General features: G+C 46.6%; 1 protein-coding gene across 1 annotated transcript; it reads right to left on the reverse strand.

Moving 5' to 3' along the window:
* Positions 1 to 8,709: 8,709 nt before the first annotated feature.
* On the reverse strand, positions 8,710 to 9,558 carry LOC123018036 (vomeronasal type-2 receptor 26-like; the record flags this gene model as incomplete). The annotated part of the gene is made up of 1 exon (XM_044419773.1): positions 8,710 to 9,558. A coding segment is annotated over one exon (849 nt), but the record flags the coding sequence as incomplete, so codon positions are not given.
* Positions 9,559 to 23,104: the final 13,546 nt, after the last annotated feature.

The raw sequence follows: 23,104 nt of genomic DNA on the forward strand, positions 1-23,104 counted from the left end.
CATCCTTCCCCTTTCAACCAAGTAGAGGAACAGTTAGAGGAATTTCCTTCCAAAATGGACAAGGAGCCCAGGCAGACAAGGCTCCAGCTGAGGGAAATGAGAATAAGTGTCCCTGCATGGAAGACTCCTGTGCTGCCTCCAGCTTCTCCCTATCCCTGAGCTGGGCTGCAGGGAAGGAGGGGCCTTGCCTTTTTACTTAGATGCTAGGCACAGCCCTGCAATCTCAGGTGTGCCTCATGGGCTCAGGATGGTCCTTGGGGGAGGGGACCCCATGGGGTTTAGCAGGAAGACCAGTGTGCAGTGTGATTTCCCTAATAAATGGCCATATGGCTGGAGCACCCCTGTGGTTTTCAGGCTGGAGCACCCCTGTGCTCCAGCCTGAAAAGCTTCCTCTCTCCCATGTGCAAGAAAGGCATGCTCTGAGAACTTGCTGACATGACCCAGTTTAAGTAAGCAGGATCAAGGGACTCTTTCCCTCATGTGCTTTGCTACTGGCCTTTAAGGGGTGATCTGCTGTATCCCCTGCTTGCAATCCTTCCACCCCCATGTTGCATCTGCAGTGGGGCAACTTGGCCCTGCAAAGCCCCTGCCTTGCTTTGCCATTCCCATTTTTGTTTTCTCAGGTTGGTGCCTGGAGCTCAGGCTCATGCCAACTTTATCTCTGAGTGTGCACCCTCATCACGTTGCAGACTAATTGTCCCTCAGTGCCCAGCTTCACCTCTGGGGATGGGGCCAGGTGTTCTGTCCAAATTTCCTTCTGCAGGGATGGCCAAGAAGTGCATTGAAAGGGAAAGGTCTTGATGGAGGATGTCAGCCCCATCCCAGCAGCCTCTGAAGGACTGGGAGGGAAGGCTCTTTTCCTCTTTCTTCTCCCCTCCCCTTCTATTTCCCTTTGGAAAAGTTTCCATTTTCCTAACTGCTGTGGCCACTGCCCATTTCTGGCATCCTCTTCCCCTTGGACTGCATGTGCTGGGACTGCGTGTTTCCCGCTCATGTATCCAGGAGGGGAAGCCATTTTGAGGATAGGCATGTCTAACACTGAAACTGTTCTTGCTTGATAGGATGAAGCAGAGGGAGTTTGGGTGTGCATCCGTGCATGGGATCAAGCGTGCAGTAAGAGGGATGGGGACTGAGAGAGACAGGTCTGGATCCCCACTCATTCCTGAAGTTCACTGAGTGACTTCTGGCAGGTCATTCATTCTCAGCCTATCCTACCTGGCAGGGTTGTTGTTTTCAGGAAAAGAATGATGCAGGGAAGCATGCAAAGTGCTTGCTTTCCTCCTGAATGGAAAGGTCAGGATAGAAGTGCCATGTGGTGCTAACAATCATAGTGCCAACAATGGTAAGAATATTAATGGAAGTACGCCATCAGGAAATTCTCCAGAAGACACTTCAGCAAGCAGTCATAGACCAGGTGGGCATCCAGGCTGCCCAGAAATGGCCAGCCCACAGTTATGTTTAAGATTTCATCCCACATTGAGGCAGCTGTGCAGAAAGCGCTGGGAAGGAGTCAGGGTTCTGGTCTGGGCTGACCCCAGTGATGTGCAGACATGGAAGCATGATCCTGGCAGCCAGTGTGAGGTTGCAGGAGAGAAGTCCGCATCACAGATGCCAAGGTGGTTCCTTTGGAGTGCTTCCCATTGCACATGCAGGCCCAGATGGGCAGCCCCCATGTGGATGAAGGGGTGGGCTGGATGCTTTTATTGGAACTCCTCAGCTCTCCTTTTCCCCCATGTCCTGCTGGGATATTTCCCCCAGGTTCCATTACGACATCAGAAAGCATCTCCAGCTCCAGGCTTCCCCCTCTGCTCAGCCCTCTCCTGGGATCCATTCAATGCTGCCCTGCCCCGTTGGGGGTTTGACTGTGTGAGGAATCATGGAGAGAAAAGTCACCAGGTGAGAATGACATGGATTTTGGTCCTGTGGAAAAGAGGCAGACAATTTTGAGGGGCAGCTTTGCTTGGGCCCTTGTGCGTAACTGTTGCTTCTGCAACTGGTAGTTGCAGGGAATATGATCTCACAGTCTGTGAGGCTGTCCGCTCTGATCCACAGGGAGAGCTCTGTGTCAGCAGATTTCAACTTTTCTACAGGTGGGGAGTGGCAAAAATGGGAAAGTTATTTCAGGGACCACTGGGGCAGAAATAAAAAGCAGTGTATGCATAATATAGTATTTTATGCATTTGTTTTCAAATATAGTACCAAAGAAGGAAAGAAAATTCTGCTAACATAACCAGAAACTGAGCAGTAAAAATGCTAATACAAGAGTAAGATATTGAAATTAAAAGTAGTTGAACATAACTGAAATGTTCAGAGAGCAATATGCAACTCAAATAAACTGAAATCTCCGGTTGCTTCTTTTCAGGAATAATTGATCAAAAATTTAATATAGGAAAACCCAAAATCAATATAAATGCAAAAACATACTTATAGCTAACAGGAATTCAAGTACAATATTAGCATCAGAGCAACACACAATCAAACAAAGTGACTTAATACAATAATCACATTGTGAAATACTGAAATACAACTCCCCCCCACAACAAACCCCCAGACCCACCAGCCAAGCCTAGCCTAGAAAATGCTTCCCACACCAGCCCGCCCCATTTCTGCCCTGCCTGGCAGAGAACGTGGCAGAGAGAGGGGAAGGCTGGTCTCGGTCCCCACCCAGAGGCAGACCTGGCCAGGCACGGATCCCACTGAGCTGCCTCTCCTCCTCCCACTCCCTTTGTCGTGGAAGAGGCAGGCAACTGGCAGGGGGCACAGTGAGTCCCAGGTGGTCCTGGTGAGCGAGATGTGGCTCTCAGGCACGCATGGCAGTGGCTCTTCCCCGGAGTAGCAGGGAATGCCAGCGGCCCTAGGCCAGTCCCAGACCGTGGAAGACCACTGACTGTGTTGCTGACCTAGGAAGAAAAGCCCTCTGCAGAGACAAGCCTTCACGGACAGCACTGCTGGGTAGTGGTAGGCCCACCAACAACACAGTTCCAGAAAATGTGCAGAGTGTTCTACAGGCTTCTAGTCATGTACGCAGAGCAGGGGTGATGACAAGGGAATATAGGTACATTTCAAAAGAGAATGCATCCATACACAGAACAATACGAGTCAACTGCAGAGGGGCCATGAGATGTTACTGTAAGTACCAATGATTGCAGAGTATCGATCTGACTATCAGTAAGGCACCAGAATCATTACAGGTCCTGAAGGAGTATCTCATTCCATATGTATCTAGCCGCCCCTTAAGATCTAGGGCAGGTGCCCTTCTCCGGGTGCCCACCCTGAAGAAGTTAGTAGGTTGACTACCTGGAGAAGGGCCTTGTCTGAAGTACAGCCCTGTTGTGGAATTCGCTCCCCAAAGAGGTTTGCCTGGTGCCATCACTTTATTCTTTTCAGCAACAGGCCAAACCCTTTTTATTTTCCCAATGTTTAAAGACCTGGCTGTTTTAATTGGGGTTTTATAATTAGCTAAATGTTAGAATGCTGTATGTTTGTGTGAGTGAGTGTGTGTGTGTGTGTGTATAGTATTGTTATACTCTCCTGAGACTTCACTAATGGGACAAAAGTTTTAAACAAACAAACAGGTCTGGGGTGTGAGCTTGAGCAATTTCGCAAATGCGATTGGAACAGAATGAGCAAACCTAGTCAGAGCAGCTTTGCTGCAGCCACACAAGAAGGGGCACAAAGTAACTTTCCTTGGGAGCTGGAAGTTGTCTGCACAGACGTGGAGTCTCTCAGCTGCCTGCGATGGATGCCAGAGTTCATATGCAGTCTGGCAGAGTGCAGCTTAAAATTGGTGAAGGGAAAAAGCTTTCACACTTCCCAGAAGCTTGTGGTAGGCAGGAGATGACTTCACATGCTCTCAGGTGATATTGAAGACTCACCTTAGTTGGGCAAGAAATTGTGGAAAATTGGGAAAGAAGATGGAAAGTCCCTGGCCTTTATAACTCTGTCCCAGCAGAAATCCCTTGAGCACAGCATCAAATGTTCTGGGCTTTGTATCAGTCCAGCCAACACAAAGTGCACAAACATGATGAAGACAACCTGCTTCTTGCCTTGGCTAGAGGAAAATGTGCTCTCAGTGGAGTTTATGGACAAAGAGACTCAAGTTTCCCTCAATTTCTCATCTACATGGGTGGTATTTTCCTGCATACATAGGGACAAATTCCTCAACTCATGGTGAATACACACAAACCTGACCTCACACACACTTCAACTAAACAACCAAAGCTTGGCCATTGGGATGAAATGAATGAAATCTAGGAGGAGCATTTTTCCATTTTGTCTTTTGAAGTGGCCACATCCTTGGGCTGAAAATGGGCTCACCAAACCCACCAAATGGTGTAAAATACAGCCTTTAAGCAGAGAATTGTTATGGAGTATATTGCAAATATACGGCATTCCTCGGAAATATGTCAACCTTTGTAAAAACCTTCAGAATAATTCTAGAAGCTGTGTGAGAACTGAAACTGGCACCACTGATGTCTGCACAACTGAGACTGTGTCAGACAGGGCTGCATGTGATCCCCATTTTTGGTATTTGATCATTATGAATTATGCCATGAGAAGAGCCATGAAGAACTCAGGCTTCAGCATCCCATGGAACAAACAGGGCAATTTGACCAAAATGGATTTTGCTGGTGACATCACCCTACTTGCAAATACCACAGCACAGTAGAGAGACTTGACATGGGCACTTGAAACAGAGGCACATAAAGTGGGCTGAAAAATTAGTGATCAGACCAAGATGATGCAAGCTGGCTGTGTCCAGGAAAGTGCCCCAGTAAGAGCAGGAGGCCAAGTTCTAACATTGAAAGCAATTTTGTTATCTTGTCAATATTATGGACGCAGAAGGGGGGACAAAAGCAGATGTGGAAGGCTGGGTAGCCAGAGCAACTGCTGCATTCCACCAAATGTGCTCGTTTGGAGCACGACCTCTGAGGGTATTACAAGAAAGTGCCGATTATTGAATGCCATTGCTGTGCTGATTGGAAGTGAGAACGAAGTTTAGTATAAAAATTAGCCAGAAGAGAAATGTCTTTCACCAATGTTGCCTTAGAAATATGTTACGCATTACATTTTGGGACCATATTATGAATGAGGAAGTATTGCAAAGAGGAGCTACTGGAAGACTCTGAGTGAAAGAAAATATTTTGCTGGACTTTCGCTCCACATGAATAAGCTACGTTCTGCTAAGATCGCAATGGACTGGTTACCACTCGGTCGGAGCAGGAGAGGAGGACCAAAAATGGCTGCACATCAACCTTTCTAAACTAAACTGAGAAATATCAACCTTGAATGGAGGAATAAGGAAATCGTTGCTGTGCATCAAACACTGGGAGACACTTGTATCCTTTACCCAGGATATAAAGGGAGGAAACACACCCTGCAGCCTCCAGGACTCTCCCTGTGCATTCTGGGGCCTGATCACCTCTCTCCTCACTGAGAGTGCTTGAAAGGTCTTTTCTTTTAAACCAATCCTTTCTCCACACAGATGCTCTCCAGGAGGCAGTATAAGCTCCAAACACTCAGAGCATCTCCCTACATGTCCTGCAACTGCCTTGCCTCCTTTGCACAAACCCTCTGTGTTTTAGGCACACGCAGATTTCTTTGGAATGTCAGCCCATGCCTGCCTCCACCTGTGGCTGGAAGCAGCGTGGATATAACTCCCAAAGGCACTTTGTGCTTTGCACGCCCTCAGGGGCTCTGTGTGCACACTGCTATGCTCAAAAAGGGTTGATACCTTCCTGCCAGAGCATCCCCTTTTTCTTAGTTCTCTGCACTGGCCATGGCCACAGAGCCAAGAGTTTGGGCAAAGTGTCCCCCTGACATTCCCTGAGTCAGGCTGCCCAAACTGAGCCCAGGGAAGAACTGCAGGTGTTGCCTCACATCACTGCTCATGGCAAGCAAGGAAGAGCACCCTTATTTTCTCATTTCTGCTTTCCTTTTCCAAAGGTTCAGCAGCTGCATTCCTCTCTCCATTTCTTTTGTTCTGTCTCCCTTGTGCACTAAATCTCCATTCACATGGGTCAAGCCTCTAAAAGCCTCTCACATGCCAAGCACCAGCAATCAGGGAGCATTCCAGGCCAATCCTCCACCTCACACAGTCTGTCTCCCACAGGGCACACTCCCAGCACAAACAAACTACAAGCCTCCAGAACATATACAGAGTGTTTTCTAGTGTTCTTGTCATTCACACAGGATTGGAGATGATAATGAGGGAAGAGTAGGTACATTTCAACAGATAATGTATTCATGAGTAAAAACAATATGAGAAATGGCAGAGCGGCTGGACATAATGGCATAGTAATTATGGGTGATTACACAGAAATGTAATGTAATGACTTTGGGCCAGTCACAGACTCTCAGCCCAACCTACCTAACAGGGTTGTTGTTGTGGAGATGTAAGCTGCCTTGAGTCCTTTGTGGGAAAAAGGCAGGATATAAATAGGAAAAAAAAAATGGCATGGAAACAAGGAAGGCACTTGAATCATAACAGGTCCTGAAGGTGAGCTTGATTTCCTCAATAGAGTGTCTTGGCTGCCTGGCCAGGTGGACTTTCAACAGCAGTCCCATGAGTGGGCAGAAAGGTGCCAGACCCATGTCCAGTGCTCGTCTGAATATCAGGACACCCCCCACCCCCGCTCTCTCTGGGAGCATCTACTGGCTTATCTCGGGTGCCAGTTTTTACACTGTTGAATCCATGGGTGTGATACAATGACTGGTTGAATCCTGTGTATTTTCAAGATGAGATTTTAGTTTTGTGCTTTTCCGTTTTATCACTGCATTGAAGGGGGCATCCCTGTGTCCCTGGAGAATAGTGAGGCATCCCTCTACTTTGCATATTGCAGAAAACAGAGCGCTCTCGAAGCTCTCTCTGGACAGCTGAGGCTGAGATGAGGGTTTCTTGCTTCCTGCCTGAGGGATTCAACCAACCAGGGGAGATGTATGTTCATGGCTGGCCACATGACATGTGCTGTGGCTGCTGCCCAATTCCCTTCCCACCCTTCCCCTATTTGACCCTCTTTTATCCCTTCAGCCTGGATGCTTCAGAGCCCTCAACTCCTATTATTATGCCTTTAATACACTGCTCATTTCCCCAGGCTTGGATGTGTGGTGTGCTGAATCCAGAAGCTGATCCTGAATTGACAGAACAGGGAAGTTCTAGGTGAGATTTTTCCCAGTTGAATGAGGACCAGGGAATTCCTGCCTGCTTTCTGTTCTTTAATTAAGCAATAAATAAAAGAAACTTCACCCCAGCAAAGTAGGAAATGCACCCCTTCCCTTTTTGCACTGCAGTGGCAACCTATTGCTTGCAGGGAGAAAATAGGGGATGAAACAAAATTCCCCCAAGCTGAAGAGCCAAACTGCAGCAGGAAAGGCCTAAGGGAGCCTGCAGGGTCTTCTGAGAGCAGGGTGGTGTGGTGGGTCGGGTGCTGAGCTGGAGGCCTGGGAGGTCCTGGTTCCAGCCCTACACCCATCCTCAGAGATCCCTGAAGATGCTTGGCCAATCCATCCCTCTGAGCATGCCTCCCCACAGGGTTGTGGCTGTAGGGGGGATAAAAAGGAGAGTAGGACAAACGTGTAAGCCCCTTGGGGGCAGGTAAAGAGGGAAAAATGCAGGGAATAAATGCAGCATGAATATGAAATGTAGAGTCTCAAATTCTCCCCTCTCTGCTCCCCACAATACACTCCCTCTTCTACCCCAGATGTCAGTAGTGGGCTGCTGCACTCTTTCAGATGAAAGGCAAGGGGACCCCCCCTAATGACATACACTTCTGGACTACAAAAATGAGGGGATCACAGAAATGGTGCACTGTATTTGGCAGCCCAGATGCCTCTAACACAGCCCAGGAAATGCAAGCAAGGAGCTGAATGGTGGTCCACAGTAGGCCCCAGCCATGCGGCTGTTCTCCAGAAGGAGTCCAAGCTTTGGGCATGGTCAAGGTTGCTAATAAAGGAGGAGTCTGGCTGGATATTTGCCAAGAAAGGGGAACCTCCACCTTTGGAGCGTTGTCCCTTCTGACTCTCAAATGAAACCTGAGCTAGTAGGCCTAGGAAAGGACTGCTTCAATTCTACCTCACGTGGGGCAAGGCATTCCCTCTTCCTGATCTTTCTCTTCCTGCTCCCAAGGGCAATCTTGGGGAACTCCCCACAGCTCTGGCAAGATGCTGGTGTTGGTGAGTTTTTGCAGCCAAGCATGTTTGTGAGAACTTCCCATGGAGCCCACCCTGAGCAATCCAGCAAGTGAAAGGATTCGCAATACCACATGGAACTTCACCAAGGAACCATCCCACTCCCAAAAATTCTACCCTGGAAAACATCCTGGAGGGATTTCCAAGGATGTGAAAATGTTTTAAAAATTGAGGAGCTGGCTTCCTGTTACCCAGTCAAGTTCTGGGCAAAACCATGAAAATCTCAAGGACTGAAAACAGAAATTATTCATAGGAACAAAGCAAGAAAAAACAAAAAACTTATCTAAGGTGATTAAAAAGGGAAAATTGCTTACATGCTTTTTCCCCATATATGAAATAGTTTTAATTTTTCCTAAGTACTAAAAAGGCAAAGGATTTTTTTTCATTTATTTCAATTTGATACTCTCCTTATTCATAAAGTGGATTTCTGGGCTGTTCAAAAATGTCAGGACCTTGAGCTGCAGATGAACAATACAACACAATTTATGCTTTGCTTTTCATCATGAGATGCTCCTTGGTGTTCAGGTCAGGCCTCACTAAAATAATGTAGCACTTGGGAAGAAAGATGCAGCCCAGCAGCCCAGCGCTGGAGGCCAAGATGGAGAAGACCTGCACGGCCACCATGTACTTGCCCCTGATGCTCAGGTAGGTGGGCACAAAGGACACCCAGACACTGCAGAAGACCAGCATGCTGAAGGTGATCAGCTTGGCCTCGTTGAAGGCCCCAGGCAGCTTCCTGGCCAGGAAGGCCACTGTGAAGCAGACGGCAGCCAGGAAGCCCATGTAGCTGAGGGCAGCATAGAACATGGCCATAGATCCTTCGTTGCACTTCAGGATGATCTGCCCTGGCCGGGAGTGCTTGTCAGAGTCAGGGAAGGGGGGAGAGGTGCCAAGCCAGATGGTGGAGAGGACTACTTGGACACTAGAACAGCAGATGACAATGGAGTTGGCCAAACTCCTCCCCAACAAGTTCCTTGCCCTGTTGCCTGGCTTAGTGGCAAGGAAGGCCAGCACCACAGTGACAGTTTTGGCCAGGAGGGAAGAGATGGCCACTGAGAAGATGATGCTGAAAGCTGCTTGCCGGAGGAGGCAGGTGATGCTTCCTGGCTGGCCAATGAAGAGGAAAGAGCAGGCAAAGCAAAGCAGGAGGGAGACAAGCAGAATGTAGGAAAGGTCTCGATTGTTGGCCTTGACCACTGGGGTTTCCTGGAATTTCCAGTAGATTCCCAAAATGCTTCCTGTGGCTATAGAGAAGAGTAGGGCTGCACAAGTGAGGAAGGTCCCCAAAGTTTCCTCATAGGACAGGAATGTGATGAGCTTGGGGATGCACTTGTCCCGGGCCATGTTTGGATGCTGATCTTCTGGACACTTCAGGCAATGCTCTGCATCTGTTGAAAGAAAAACAGCACCCCGAAAGCCATTCCAGCCACTGCACTGTACATTTTATTCCTTGTGGTTGTCCTTCTTATTATGAATATCAGTATATATGGTAGCACTGCTGGTAGGGTCAAGATTCTGGTGGGAGATGACACATAGAGTCCATTCCTGCCCTGTATGGACTTGATGGCCCCTTCATTTTCTAAGATGAACTAATGTCCTAAGATTAATTATCATTGCAGACAAATACCTGGAAGGCAATTTGCAAATTGGACTAGGATGTGTGGCAATCATGAATGAATTCATGCAACAGAATATATCTGATCCTGGCAGGGACTCCACCCCATGCATCTCCACCCTCTGGGGTATTTCATGGAGATCATGAAAGCCCACAACAAGCTTTCAAATGTCAAGCCAGGCAGCAGCTTTCTCATGAAAAGCTCTCTGCAATCCTGCTTGAGTAGTGGGATATGATAAATGGGAGCACAACTCCACTTGGATTTCCCTAGTTCCAGGCCTAAGGCCAGGTCTAACTCAAATGCTTGAGGAAGCCTTTGAGAGTCAGATACGAGGGTGGGAAGGGTGCTCTTCCACCCAGGTCTCATCCATCCTGATTCTCAGGCCCTAAGGATGCATAGAGCCTGAAACTGGCTGAACACCCACCACCATTGCATGAAAGCCACTCCCAGGTCCGTCCTGTTTGCAAGCCTCCAGCTGTGCACCCTGGGAATTCCATCCCTACACTCCAGCCACCATCCAGTCAATCTTTCCCCACTAGCTCTCCAACAAGGCATTTTTCCAGCATCCACAGCCCTGCCTGCTCCCCTCTGCTCAGTGCAGACCCCTACCCCTCCATGAGTTCCAGAAAGGGAAAGTCTGGACAAACTAAGGAATTGATACTGGTCATTTGGTCAGCAATCCTTTGACTGTCCCAGGTGATGTGTGAACGGAGAAGGACCCAAAACTGGATGCTGACACAAGTACACTACAAGCCCCCGAGCTTACTTTTCTGCCCTTCTTACTTACTAGTTTCATCAACCTCATCCAAAGACATACACAGAACCATCTTGGTATCAAACATTCTTGAACCAAGTGACTCGTTCGATGTTTTGCTCCTTCTTTCCAGGAAAACCTTCCGATTGTGTCATCTCATGTTTACAGTGTACGCTCAGAGGGTTATGTGAGTTCTGAACTCTCTCTACTTCACAGAAGGTATCAGGGTGGGAGTGAGACTGGAGGAATACGGGAGGTGGGTAGTTGCGGTTTGCTTGAGGGAGTTGAGCTCCCCCATTGGTGTGGGGGAATTCCAATCCAGGCAACGCCTTCCCAACGGGAAGCCAAGATGTTGCAGTAGAAAGTGATCTTGATTCTAGCCCTGATTCAGCAAAGCAGGACACTAGGTGGCTCTGGGCCACTGACAGACTCTCAGCCCAGCCGACATCACAGGGTTTTTTTGAGGATAGCATTGATAGGAGGAGGAACTTTGCGAAATAAGAGAATTTTGTATCTTGAAGGTCATGATTTGCAAATGGGTTGGCATGCTTATATGTGGTATGAGAAGGCTAGGTCACATGTGTCTTTTCTGAGTCACTTTATTAGAAGATCATTAATGTTGGTGTGGGAAAAGTTAAAGCTAAAATTGTTTAACCAACTACCAAAATGGCTTTTACCTATGGAAGCTTTTGTGTTTCCAAATGCTCTGGATTTTGAAGGGATCATAAGATACGTTGATATTTTGGATAAGGATGGAGGTCTGAAGTTAGATCAAAAAACACAAGAACAGGGATTTAATATTTCTTGGTGGCATAAGGTGCAGATGCAATCGAGATACGCTAGACTGTAAAACATGGGGGTTTTATAAGGACTTAACAGTGTTTGATAAAGTGAGGCTTAAATCAGATGAGAAAATGATTAAAAGATTGTATGACTTCTTACTTGATAGGAAAATGGAAGATGAACAGGTTAAGGAAACTATGATAACATGGGCACAAAATTTTGGATATAATATTGAAATAGAAAAGTAGCAAAAGCTATGGGAGAGAAATATTAAGGTAACATTAGCAACTTCGTATAAAGAAAACTTACATAAAATGTTTTATAGATGGTATTTGTTGCCAAATCGATTAGCTAAGATGTCTCCAAATATGTCAAATAGATGTTGGAAATGTAAACATAAATTGGGTACCTTTTATCATATGTGGTGGACTTATGACAAGGTGAAAAAGTATTGGATTAAAATAAATGGCTTGAAGGAATGCTACAAAATCCTTTAGCGTTTAAACCTGAAGTTTTCCTATTAGGCATTATACTGGAAGATATTAACAAACAAGAAATGTATTTGATGTTACATGTAATCACTGCGGCAAGGATTGCATTTGCGCGCACTGGAAAAGTGAGGAATTACCCACTGATGAACTGATCCTAAGAAAGATTCTGGACTGTGCAGAAATGGATTGATTAACTTTATCACTGAAGGAGAAAGAAGATACTGACTTCTATCAAACTTGGGAAATTTTTTATTATTGGCTGGAGAAACGACACTTGGCTTAGATTTAAAGGTGTCTTTAAGCTGTTATAAATGGATTTGATCATGACTATAGAATGTTAAAAAATATGTAGTAGGGGGCTGACCCAGTAAGTCTGATGTATTTGATGATTGATGTTTTCAGTAGTAGTTTAAAAATCTTAATAGAAATCTTAAAAAAGAGAGAGAGAGAGGAGGAGGAACAGACTTGGATATACCACCTTGACTTTCTTTAAAGAAAATGGCAGGGTATAATGAAACTGAATAAAGAAAATCAGGACTCTTTATGATATCGTGTGCCCAGTTCCATATATATGAAAAAAAAAAACTTTCATTTCAGCACTTGCTTTTTGTTTGTTTTTTTACTCATAGAAAAATACAGAATATCATGGAATTCCTCTACTCATTAAGGACTCCATGAAGAAGAGCATGCACAGCTGAAGATCTGAACAGCCTGTCCTCCCTCCCATCCTCTCCATGCATCTGTGAATCACCCATTCCCAAAAACTTTTTGCTGGCATAATCCTATTGGCTCAGCCATCTTCCCCAGCATCTTCCTGAAGGCAAGTCCTGCCATGCCAGTGAGAGGAGACGTCCTCTTCCAGCTATTCCTGATGAGGAAAAGAAGCTCCAAAATCTCCTCATACTCAAGAAAGTTCCTTTTCTCCAAGCTACTCAGTTCTCCTCAGGGGAGCTGTACAGAGGTGGTGCAGAAAGATGGAGAAGGCATATAGCTATGCATGGGCAGTAGACATTTAACAGCAAGAGGTACCAAAGGGAAACCATGCCTATAGTGCCCTGAGATCCAAGGAGCACATGGCAGCAGAATCAAGAAGGGGATGAGGAATTCTAGGAAGCAGAGAACACCACTCAGAGCACGGATTATGTAATTCTTCCAGGAGGGGAGGAAGGGGGTGGTAATATAACCCCACGGACTACGATTTTTTGTTCTGCTGCTCCAGAAACAACCAGGCCATCTGAAATTTTTTGCAGGATGGTTTAACACCCCCACATGTACCCCATAAAGTGGTTGGAATTTTGCCCCCCTCCCTGGCACTCACCCACCTTCTAAAGCGGAGATGGTCCCTTCAGCACACGGAGTGCAGTCATAGCAGCAAACAGGCTGTCCTTCCCGAGGCACCTTGAAGAATCCAGGGTGGCAGCTCTCCACACACTTGGACTGGGGCAGTGGCTGAGGGAGAGAGAAGGAACATCAGAAAGAAGGGTTGGGACTGAGAAAGCAGGAAACTGGGGAGCCCGAGAAGGAATGGATGGGATTCTCGTGTTGATTCTCAGGCTATTGATTTATTTATTAAATATCTGTACCATTCATTCGCCAGAATGTTAGTCAAGGAATGGTAAATGCAAACAATGGAATAATGCAGCTGGTTTTCTTCACCTGATCTTTCCATCTTGGCCACACAACGGGATCTTGGTGAATGGTTAACTTGGGGTCAGGCCAGCCCCATCTTTCTAGACTCCCAATTTTCACTTTTTCAGCAGTCACATTTGGAAACCTCACCCAACTGAGAAGGTCCAAGTTGGCTCCCAAGTCTCCATTCTCATCTAAATACACCCCATCAACAGAATGATTGTGAAACTGGGGGTCTCTCAGGAAAGCATGAAGCTGGAAGAAGACAGAAAGCAACAGCATTTGAGAAGACCCATTTGATATCCCAGTTTTCGCTAAGAGCTGGTTCCAGTTTAATGTGGCTGGGTATGACTCCTATAATGGACAGGATTATGATTTCACTGCTGGATGCTCACCGTCTGGTTTAGGAATATAGGAAACAAACAGTACAAGCCTCATCACTGAAGGGAAAAGGAGGGCTGCTTCTCTGAGGGAAATTTTTCAGGAATCCTCAGAAGCAGCAAAGGGGTACTTCCACTCCAGAGCCTGCAGTCCTTCAGTAGATGATCTGGGAGTTCATTGTAGCATATTTAAGGAGATTTCCTCCTGAGCAGTCTCATGGGAATCCCAGAAATGCGAATTAGGAAGGGGCCAAGAAGAGCTTCCTGTCTGTTGAGCCCTGAATTCCAATCCTGCTCTCTGGGATGATCAAGCAGAGATTGCTATCAGACCTCCTTCAGTCTCTTCATCTCCAGGGTAAACGTGAAAAGTTCATCCAATCTGAATTCTTCCTCTTTGTTTCAAGCCCACGCATCATTCTTGTTGTCCTCCTCAGAATGCTTTCCTCTTTCTCCTACTGAGAACTTGTGAAATTTCCTTCTGTCTTCAAAGTGATTAGCTAGCCCACTAACTAAAAATTTTATGAGTGCTGGATTGATCCCTTCAGTACCCCAGTTGTGATCTCTCCTTGGTTTGAGAAGGGGCCATTGATGAGCACCTTGTGTGTCCAGTTGTGTAGCAACTGCGCATGTAGCTGAGAGTTGCAGCATCTAACTGGCTTGGTGCTAATCACAACATCACTTTGCTGAAGTCCAGATGGAAGCTATGCACAGCATTCTCACAGTCCACTGGGGGTGACTGCTTGCTTGCACTTAGTGCACACTCTTGCCATTCTTCCTTTAGGCAGAAAACCAGACATGGCAAGGAGGTTGCAGACCCCTCCCTTTGGGGAGGTTTCTTGGTCCATATTCTCTGATTTTGGATTCTACCTTTTTCACAATGTAGCAACTTTCAACAATTGCTCCTCTGCTCCCTGGAGGTGACCAGCAGAGTCCCCTTTGCTCTTGTTTGGGCTCTTTTCCACTGTAACTGCACTGCCAACCTCCTGAGACTTCTCCAAGTCATCTCACTCACACAAAGCTTTCTTGCTTGTCTAGAAAGTCCCAGACCAGCTGGGGACCCATTCACTGCTCTTCTCAGCTCAGACCTGATTGTATCCTGGAATCAGGAATGCAGCAACAACTGGGATTGCCTTGTGTTCTGAACCCAGGCTCGATAGCAAACCCTATTATTCTTAGGTCAAGCAATCTGAGCAAGGACCTGTACAGTCTTCATGCTCCTTTTATGTTCTGCTTCACAATGACTCAATTGAACTCCATGGGCTACAATGAGCTGGAATCAGTCAGGGTAGCTGATAGAAAGGACCAATTCAGAGACCAGAGGAGATACTGTTCCAGGTGCCCCTTCATTTGGAAAATCTCATTCAGAATTTTCACACAATGTGAGAATTCTCAATTCTCAAATTCTGAATTTAGTACCTAAGAAGCAGAGGGAATACCTGCCATGGATGAAGGCAGAGCACATCTCGCCTGCCTCCACATTCCATGTACCTCCTCCTGGAGCTGGAGGACACAGCTTCATCCACGGCACGAGTCACAGCCTGGACAGTGTTGTAGGAAAAGAAACTGTCCAGAGAAAGTGTTTGCTCCTTGTCCAACTGGGGCAGGCCGTCTGGGTTCTCCTTCTCTCTGCATCTTCCCCACTCTTTCACCGACAGTTCATGTTTTGAATAGGAACACTTGAAAGCCCTGTACACAAAAAAATGCATAGCGCCATACAAATCTCGAAAACCATCATAGCTGAACCTTTTACTTGATTGGGGAATGAAGGAAAAATATGCATAGACATGCTGGGCATCACAATCTCCATGAGCTAAAAGCAAGGTGAAGTCACACAAAGTTGTGGTGATCCAGACTTTCCCGTTAACAGGCTGCTTGAACCTTTCAATAGCTGTTTGTACAATCAGTATTCCATAGAATGTGAAAAGCAATTCTTCAAAATAAAGACATTTATATCTCTCAACTTCTCCACTGACCCCTGGTTGAGTGGTATAATACCCGATTTCAGTTGTGAGACGCTGCGTGAAAAAAGCACGCAAATGCCATTCCTGAGGAGCTCAGGTTTCAAGGTTCTCATGAACTTGTCTCCATTCTCAGTGTCCAGTGCAAAGAGACCCACCATTGTCCACCGGAAATGCAGCAGCAGCCTGACAATCCCTGGGTACTGGATGCCTTCTTCAGGGAGCATCCTGTAGAAGAAAGGGGACCAACTATTTTCTCTCTGAACCTGAGAAGTGAAAGCGTACGTGACCTGTGAAAGAAAGGAAGAGACTGGTGGATTGCTTCACTTCAGCACCAAATCAAAATTCCTCCACTATATGCATGAAAGATGGTTCGAAAAGTAGCAATGCTTATTATTTTCTGAAAAATAAAGTATTTTAGCATCATAAGTTTAAAACACTGAAAAGTGGATGCTAGGAGTAAAGTGAAATTTTGAGCATCTCCTGATTTTCCATCCACAACAAACTTCTGAAAACTACTTCATATAAATGAGAGAAGAATTTGGTTTGTAGGGTCGGGAAACACAGATGCTGTGGATAACTTTCTGGGATCTCAGTATCATTATTCCCCTCCACATTTGATGTATGGGAAGGAAAGGAAACTATCTTACTTACTTACTTACTTACTTACTTACTTATTATATTTCTATCCCACCTTTCTTCCATTGTGGAACTCAAGGTGGCTCCAAGAGGTTCCCAGGTGGTCTCCCTTCCAAGCTCTGGCCAGCCCCAGTCCTGCTTAGCTTCCACAGGAGGGATGATTTCTGTGACATGATTGACCTTGAAGGGCAGAAGTATTTGCTCCACATCTGGTCCTAATGAATACAATTTATTCCTTATGGCCAAACAATGGGGGTCAGGTATTTAGGAGTCTATCCAGGAGACAGAAGAGAGTAAAAAATATCAATCTCCACCAAGAAGGTCACAATGTGTGAAAGATCAACCTGGAGCCAGTTCCTTTGACACCAGAGGCAGAGCTTAAGATAACTGTGTATAAAAGTAACCTGCATTATATTCTCTCTGCATCTAATCATTGCAAACAGCTGACCATAAAAAAAGCCTTGTGCATGCTGGCTGGTCGCTGCTCTCGACAGGAGATGGGCTCGGTCTCTAAGGTGGGTGTTCACCTAGAATAAAAGACTTGTTATACCAATACTTGCCAAAGTTTCTTGTCTCTCTCATGGTCAAAAAATGAAGAGGGATCTTCTGTTAATCCTTACCTCTACCAGTACCAGTACCAGTACCTCTACCAGCCTGGAGTAGCACCAGTTCAGAGGGACTTGAACCCTTTTAATCTCAGGATTGAGCATGACTGCCTGTTGTTCTGGGATGGATACCGTGCATGCAAATGATTTGGAGAATCCTTTGCTTTTTCTATGTGAAACCTCATATGAATGTTCACAAGCCTCTCACCTGTGGGATCTTGAAGATGCCCAGCATGTTGGAAAGCTGCATGGAGTTGTCAGAGTCAGAAGCTTCAAGGACAGCCAGCAGATGATCTCGCCTGCCACATTTGTAGTTGGGAACATGGGACTGGGTTGTGGACAGCAGGTCTATGGCTGCATCGGACATCAGTCTAGCATCGAGTAAGGTGTCATAGATGTTGTAGCCCAGGGTGATATTGGGCAAGAGGCTGGGATTCTGGTTTACCTCCTGGATGGCAAAGAGGAAGGAGAGGATCTTCCAGTATTCTGTGGATTTCCTCCTGAAAAAATAATAGAAATGGGTCACCCTGCCACCCCTGCTCGTGAATCCTTCCACTGCCCTTTGAGACTGCATCCTCCTTCACAGGCTTCCACAAGCTCAGCTTCCTCCCAAGACCAAGCCAGAGCCCACCTGCCGATTCCTGGAGAATTCCTGGTGGGATTCCAGCTGGTATTCAGGCCTATTTCTGGTCTGTGTCCAGAGTCATTCAAGATGCTTGCAGCAAAGGTGCCCTGCCAGGCAGGAGCCCAGCAAGTGCAACCATCCCCACTGAAGGGGAAGGGAAAGCAGAGGAGTGCAGAGGCAGGAAATGTGGCTCACTTTTCAGGGCCTGTTGTCCCGGACTCTCCCTTGGGCTTTCCTGCCTGTGAGTTCCTTGTCTGGGTGTTCATGGGAAAGGAGCCAGCAGGAAGAAATTTATCTGGCCTTGCATGCCATTGCGGGCTGCCCTGCCCAGCTGCCCATGGTGCTTTGTTGTATCAGGTCAAGCAGGTCAACAACATACCAATACTGCTCATTAGAGGCTGGTTTCCTGAAAGTGTGTGGTCTAAATAGGCCTTGTGCTGCAGAGATGCTGGCACTGAAGACATAGTCTCCTGGTTGGTAAAAATTCCTTGGCTGCAGCTCATCCATGTTCCAGCTCCAGGGGCATTTGGACTGCAGCTTCCCACAGCAGGCCTCTGGGAGCAGCAGCAGCAGCAGGAAGAAAAGTGTCATGCTGCTGGTCCTTGGCACGGTCTCCATCCTGCCTGTTTCAACAAAACAGAGGAACATTTGGAAGAGTAATTTGCTTCTGATATGGATGTAGTTTTTGGCCAGCCAAGGCTTCATCAAAGAGAAGAAGTGCCCTGTAGGGAGGTCTCCTCCCCTTCCCTCACCCTCTCCTGAGCAATACATCAGAGAATGAGGTGCCTTCCCTCTTGTGCCTGGATGCAGGACAAATCTCTGCAATCTCAGGTAAGCATCAGGAGTTTCAGGATGGTGCTGGGGGAAGACACCCCATGAGGTTGAGCAAGAGGACCAGGAATACATTGTGATTTCCATACTTATGCAGCCACATAGCTGCAGCACCTCTGTGGCTTCTTGAATCCCTCCATCAGTCCTGTGTGCAAGAAAGGCATGCTCTGAGAATTTGCCGATGCAGCGCCTTGGAGGCAGGAAGGGATTCCTTTGGTCATAGATTGCATAATTGGCCTTGGAGGGCTGATCTCATGAATTACTCACTGGCTATTTGCCCATCTCCTCCCAATGATTGTTTCTGTAGCGAGGGCATTTGGCCCTGCAAAAACTCTGCTTTGCTTTTTCCCTTCCTGTTAGTGGTGAGTTCATTTGTGTCCCTGGAGGTCCTGCTCAGGGCTGCTCTAGCTCAGAGGAGTGTCCGCTGCAACCCTATGTCATGAATGATATACAGAATGTTTTATAGGTTTCCAGGCAGGGGGGAGTTGATGATGAAGGAAGAAAAGGTCCATTTCCACAGATAGTGCACTCAGGAGCAAAAACAGTATGCAAAATAGCAGGGTTTACATGACCAGCTGCTGCAGTAAATATTGGTGATTACAGAGAATTGACATGGCAATCAGGAAGGCGCATGAATCATGACATGTCCTGGGTGTGCGCTTGATTTTCCCAACACAGTGTCTTACCTGGCTGGCCAGATGGGCTTCCACAGCAGTTCCTTGTGTGGGCAGGAAGGTGCAAGTCCCATTCCCAGAGCTAGTCTCTGTTCTCAGAGCTGGTCCCCACCCCTGCTGCCTCTGGGACCACCTAATGGCTTACCACAATCAGCCTTCCTGCTAAACATAGCCTCTGGTGCATATGGGTTGCCCTGCAAGAAACTGCAGGAAGAATGGAGCCCCCAGGGCAGCCTTCTTGAGGGGTTGAGTAAAAATGCATAGTTCCTTTGAGTAGAGAGGTGGAAGGGCACTGCTGCCAGATTTTATATTAAAGGACAGATGAAGGCACATCTTTTTATTTGAGGATTTATTTGGACTTTCTCACCATGAGATATGGAGAAGCAGGCCTCTCTCTCTACTTTCTCCACACCTCTATCATGTCTCTCTTTCCTCAGCATTTTTCTAACAGCTGGGAATGTTTCTGAACAGTCCCATATGTTGCTCTGGATCCTCACAGGGAGCTGCTCCAGCCCCCTGATAGTTGCCCTTCTCTGCACTTTCACACAGGAAAGTGCAAGAATGTCACACTGTGAAATGTGACTTGACTTGTGGCATCCCTGTCAGACTGCTACGAGAGGGATAGGACATCACGGTTGTCCTGTTCCACAGATCCCCTGTCCCTCCTCCCAGCAGCTGCAGATTTGCTCTTGCAGGTTGCCCAGGGCACGGAGCAGCCACATGTGCTGTGGAAGGTGGAGGAGATCAAGCCCCCAGCTCAAGCCTTCCCAGCTCAAGGCAGGCACCAGCCTTTTCATGACAAGCTCAATGCAAGGCAGCTGGAGTGGAGGGATCTGATGCAAGGTTGCTCACTACAGGCACTAACTGCACACAGGGTGGTGGGTGTCCATACATTTTGCCTCTAAAGTTATGCAACTGCTTTAGTTGCTGAAAAAAGCACTACCTCCTCCTGTGTGGTTGAATAAGTTCTCTGGTGTTTAAGAATACATCTTCTGCCATTAGTCATCCAGAGTCATTCTCAGATCATTTTGTATTGCTGACAAAGGGTATGATCCAGCTTAGAGTACACCCATTTCAATGAAAGGGACTTAAAACAGTCAGGAATGCTTCCAGTCCCATTAGGTTCCTTAGGCCCGCATTAAGTCTAACTGTGGTGAAACTGTGGAATTTGCAGCTGTGGGAATGGCCTCTGGGGCAGAGTGAGGGATCTGCATCTCAGGGTGCTTGGTGCATCTCACCCTAGGTGGAGACATGGAGGATCTGTGCAAGGGGAGCCTTCGCACCACTTGAGGCACCAGCATACAAGTGTGGAAGTGGAGAGTCTTGCAGGGGAGCATGGAGGACACCTTTCTCAGTGAGGCAAGCAAAAAAAGCCTGAAGTTTCAAGGTGGGCTAAAATAAATATAGAAAAAGCATGCATGAGAAGGGAAGTTTCCACGCAGTGAGAAAAGGAGAGTGCGGTCTGTGGGCACAGAAGTGCCAGAATGACATCGGGAAGGTTTAAGCAGAGAATGAGCTGAGGCTAGCAAGGAAGGCAAAAGAAACACACAGGCTTTTTCCTAGTATGTTGACAGGAGATGGCAGAGAAAGGAAGCAGAGGTTTGGCTGCTCAGTGAGGTGGGCAAATTGGTCCCAGAAGACATAGAAAAGAGACCTTGTGGTGTAGCAGTTAAGAGGAAGGGACTTGGACTTGGGTGATCTCAGTGTAGTCCCCACTCAACCGGGATGGGCAATGGGAGAGTGAAGCAAACCACACCATGTTTTTTAGATGAACTATGCATCATATAATGATAAAAATGAAACAAATTAATAAGAACAAGCCAATGGCAGGAAGAGATCAGATTCCCTGCTTTCAGGCCTTGGGATTCCAGTCTGATTTTGGGAGGAAGGGGGTTTCCCTGAGTTCTGGATCCTACTTGCAAGGAATCAAGCCCCACAAGCTGCACAAGTAGTCCCTCTCTTATGGTCCCAGCCCAGCCTTTCCTTTGGTCAGCTCCACCTGCTGCAGAAGCACACCAGCTGAACCCTGACGAGTGGCCACAGGCATACCCTTGCCTTGGCTGCACACAGGACAGAACCAGGAGGAAAGCAAGTCCAAAAATGATCAAGGAGTAGACTCAGAAAGGTTCCTCCCCAACTTTTATTAATGGTATGTGTGAAAAATCAAAGAACATCCATAGAGGATCTGTAACCCTGGAGTGGAGATGAAAGGCGAGCAGAATTTTTGTAGTTGTGCAAGAAAACACCTGAGAAAGAATTTTGTGCAAATTATACATGTATTTATCAGGTGCTCCTTGGTGTTCAGGTCAGCCCTCAGCAAAATAATGTAGCACTTGGGGAGGAATATGCAGTCTAGCAGCCCAGTGCCAGAGACCAAGATGGAGAAGACCTGCACGGCCACCATGTACTTGCCCTTGGTGCTCAGGTAGGTGGGCGTGAAGGACACCCAGATACTGCTGAAGACCAGCATGGTGAAGGTGATCAGCTTGCCCTCGTTGAAGGCCCCAGGCAGCTTCCTAGCCAGGAAGGCCACCGTGAAGCAGATGGCAGCCAGGAAGCCCATGTAGCCAAGGGCAGTGTAGAACATGGCCACAGAGCCTTCATTGCACTGCAGGATGATTTGTCCAGGCTGGGAGTGCTTGTCAGAGTCTTGGAAATAGTTTCTCAAGGAGGTTTGCCTGATGCCTCCTCTGCATTCTTCTGGGTGCCAGGGAAAGACCTTTTTATTCACACAAAATTTTAATTTTAAAGATCACTTTAATAGATATTATTGTATGTTTCATATTTTAAGCTATTGCTCCTTTTAACAGTTTTAATACTTTGTGAACTTGGGTTACCTTCTGGATTTGTGTGAGTGGTTCGGATTGTGCTGTGGGGTAGGTTGTGTCTCATATGTGATTTTATTGGTTAAACTATATTATGCTTCATTATGTACCTTGTTATTAGTATACTGTGGTATTTGTTACCAGCACAGAGAGCTCTTTTAATTTATTTTAAAGTGTTCTAAATGCTGCTTTATGCATTGTTTGTTTCCTTGTTTCTTTTTATATCCTGTTGTGAACCACCCACAGAGTTTCAGGTACAGGCGGCATAGAAATGCAAAAAAATGCTACTAATCCTGCCAATAACAATCATTTGAAAAAAAAAAAAAACTTATGACACCTTGAGTCACGGTTTGAGGAGTAAAGTGCACGCGTGTAACTTTTCAGCCCATTAACTAGCTTTTCCTATACAGTTTGAAGTCCTTTGGAAGAATTCCAGAACTCAACCATTCAAACCTGGATGCCAGTTTTCAAGTTCCTTGCTCCATGGGTATGGTTTGACACCTTGCTGAATCCTGAAATGTATGATGATAGGATTTTTGTTCAGTGTTGTTCTTCCGTTTTAGCACTTCAGTGAAGGGGCATCCCTTTGCCCCTTTCTCTTGAGAATAACAAGGCAACTTTCCATTCCGCATGTAGCAGCTCCAAAACGCCAGAAAATGGGGGCCGCTCTAGGCAAAGCGCTGCAGAGGTGCCTGATGCTGCCAAGGGGAAGCTGGAGACCAGAATGTTTTAACTGCTTGTTATGCACTGTCCATTTGTTTGCTTGCTTTGTTTTTCATATCCTGTTGTGAACCACCCAGAGAGTTTCAGTTACAGGTGGCATAGAAATGTAGTAAATACAATGACTGCAGCTGGAAAAAATAGTTTGAAAAAAGCCTATGACACACTCAGCCACAGTTTGAGGCAGAAAGTGCAAATATATTACTTTTCAGGACTTTTAAATTGCTTTTCTTGCACACTGAGACATTTATTATTTGGCAGCATTGCAGAACTCATCTGTTGAATCTCGGAGGCCAGTTTTTATGTTGTTGGCTCCGAGGGGATAATTTGTTGACTTACAGAATCGCGTGCTGCAGACCCAGTTAAGAGGACAAACATTTCGCCATT

Source organism: Varanus komodoensis, unplaced genomic scaffold, assembly GCF_004798865.1.
Source record: "Varanus komodoensis strain SLA01 unplaced genomic scaffold, ASM479886v1 scaffold108, whole genome shotgun sequence".
Classification (NCBI taxonomy): domain Eukaryota; kingdom Metazoa; phylum Chordata; class Lepidosauria; order Squamata; family Varanidae; genus Varanus; species Varanus komodoensis.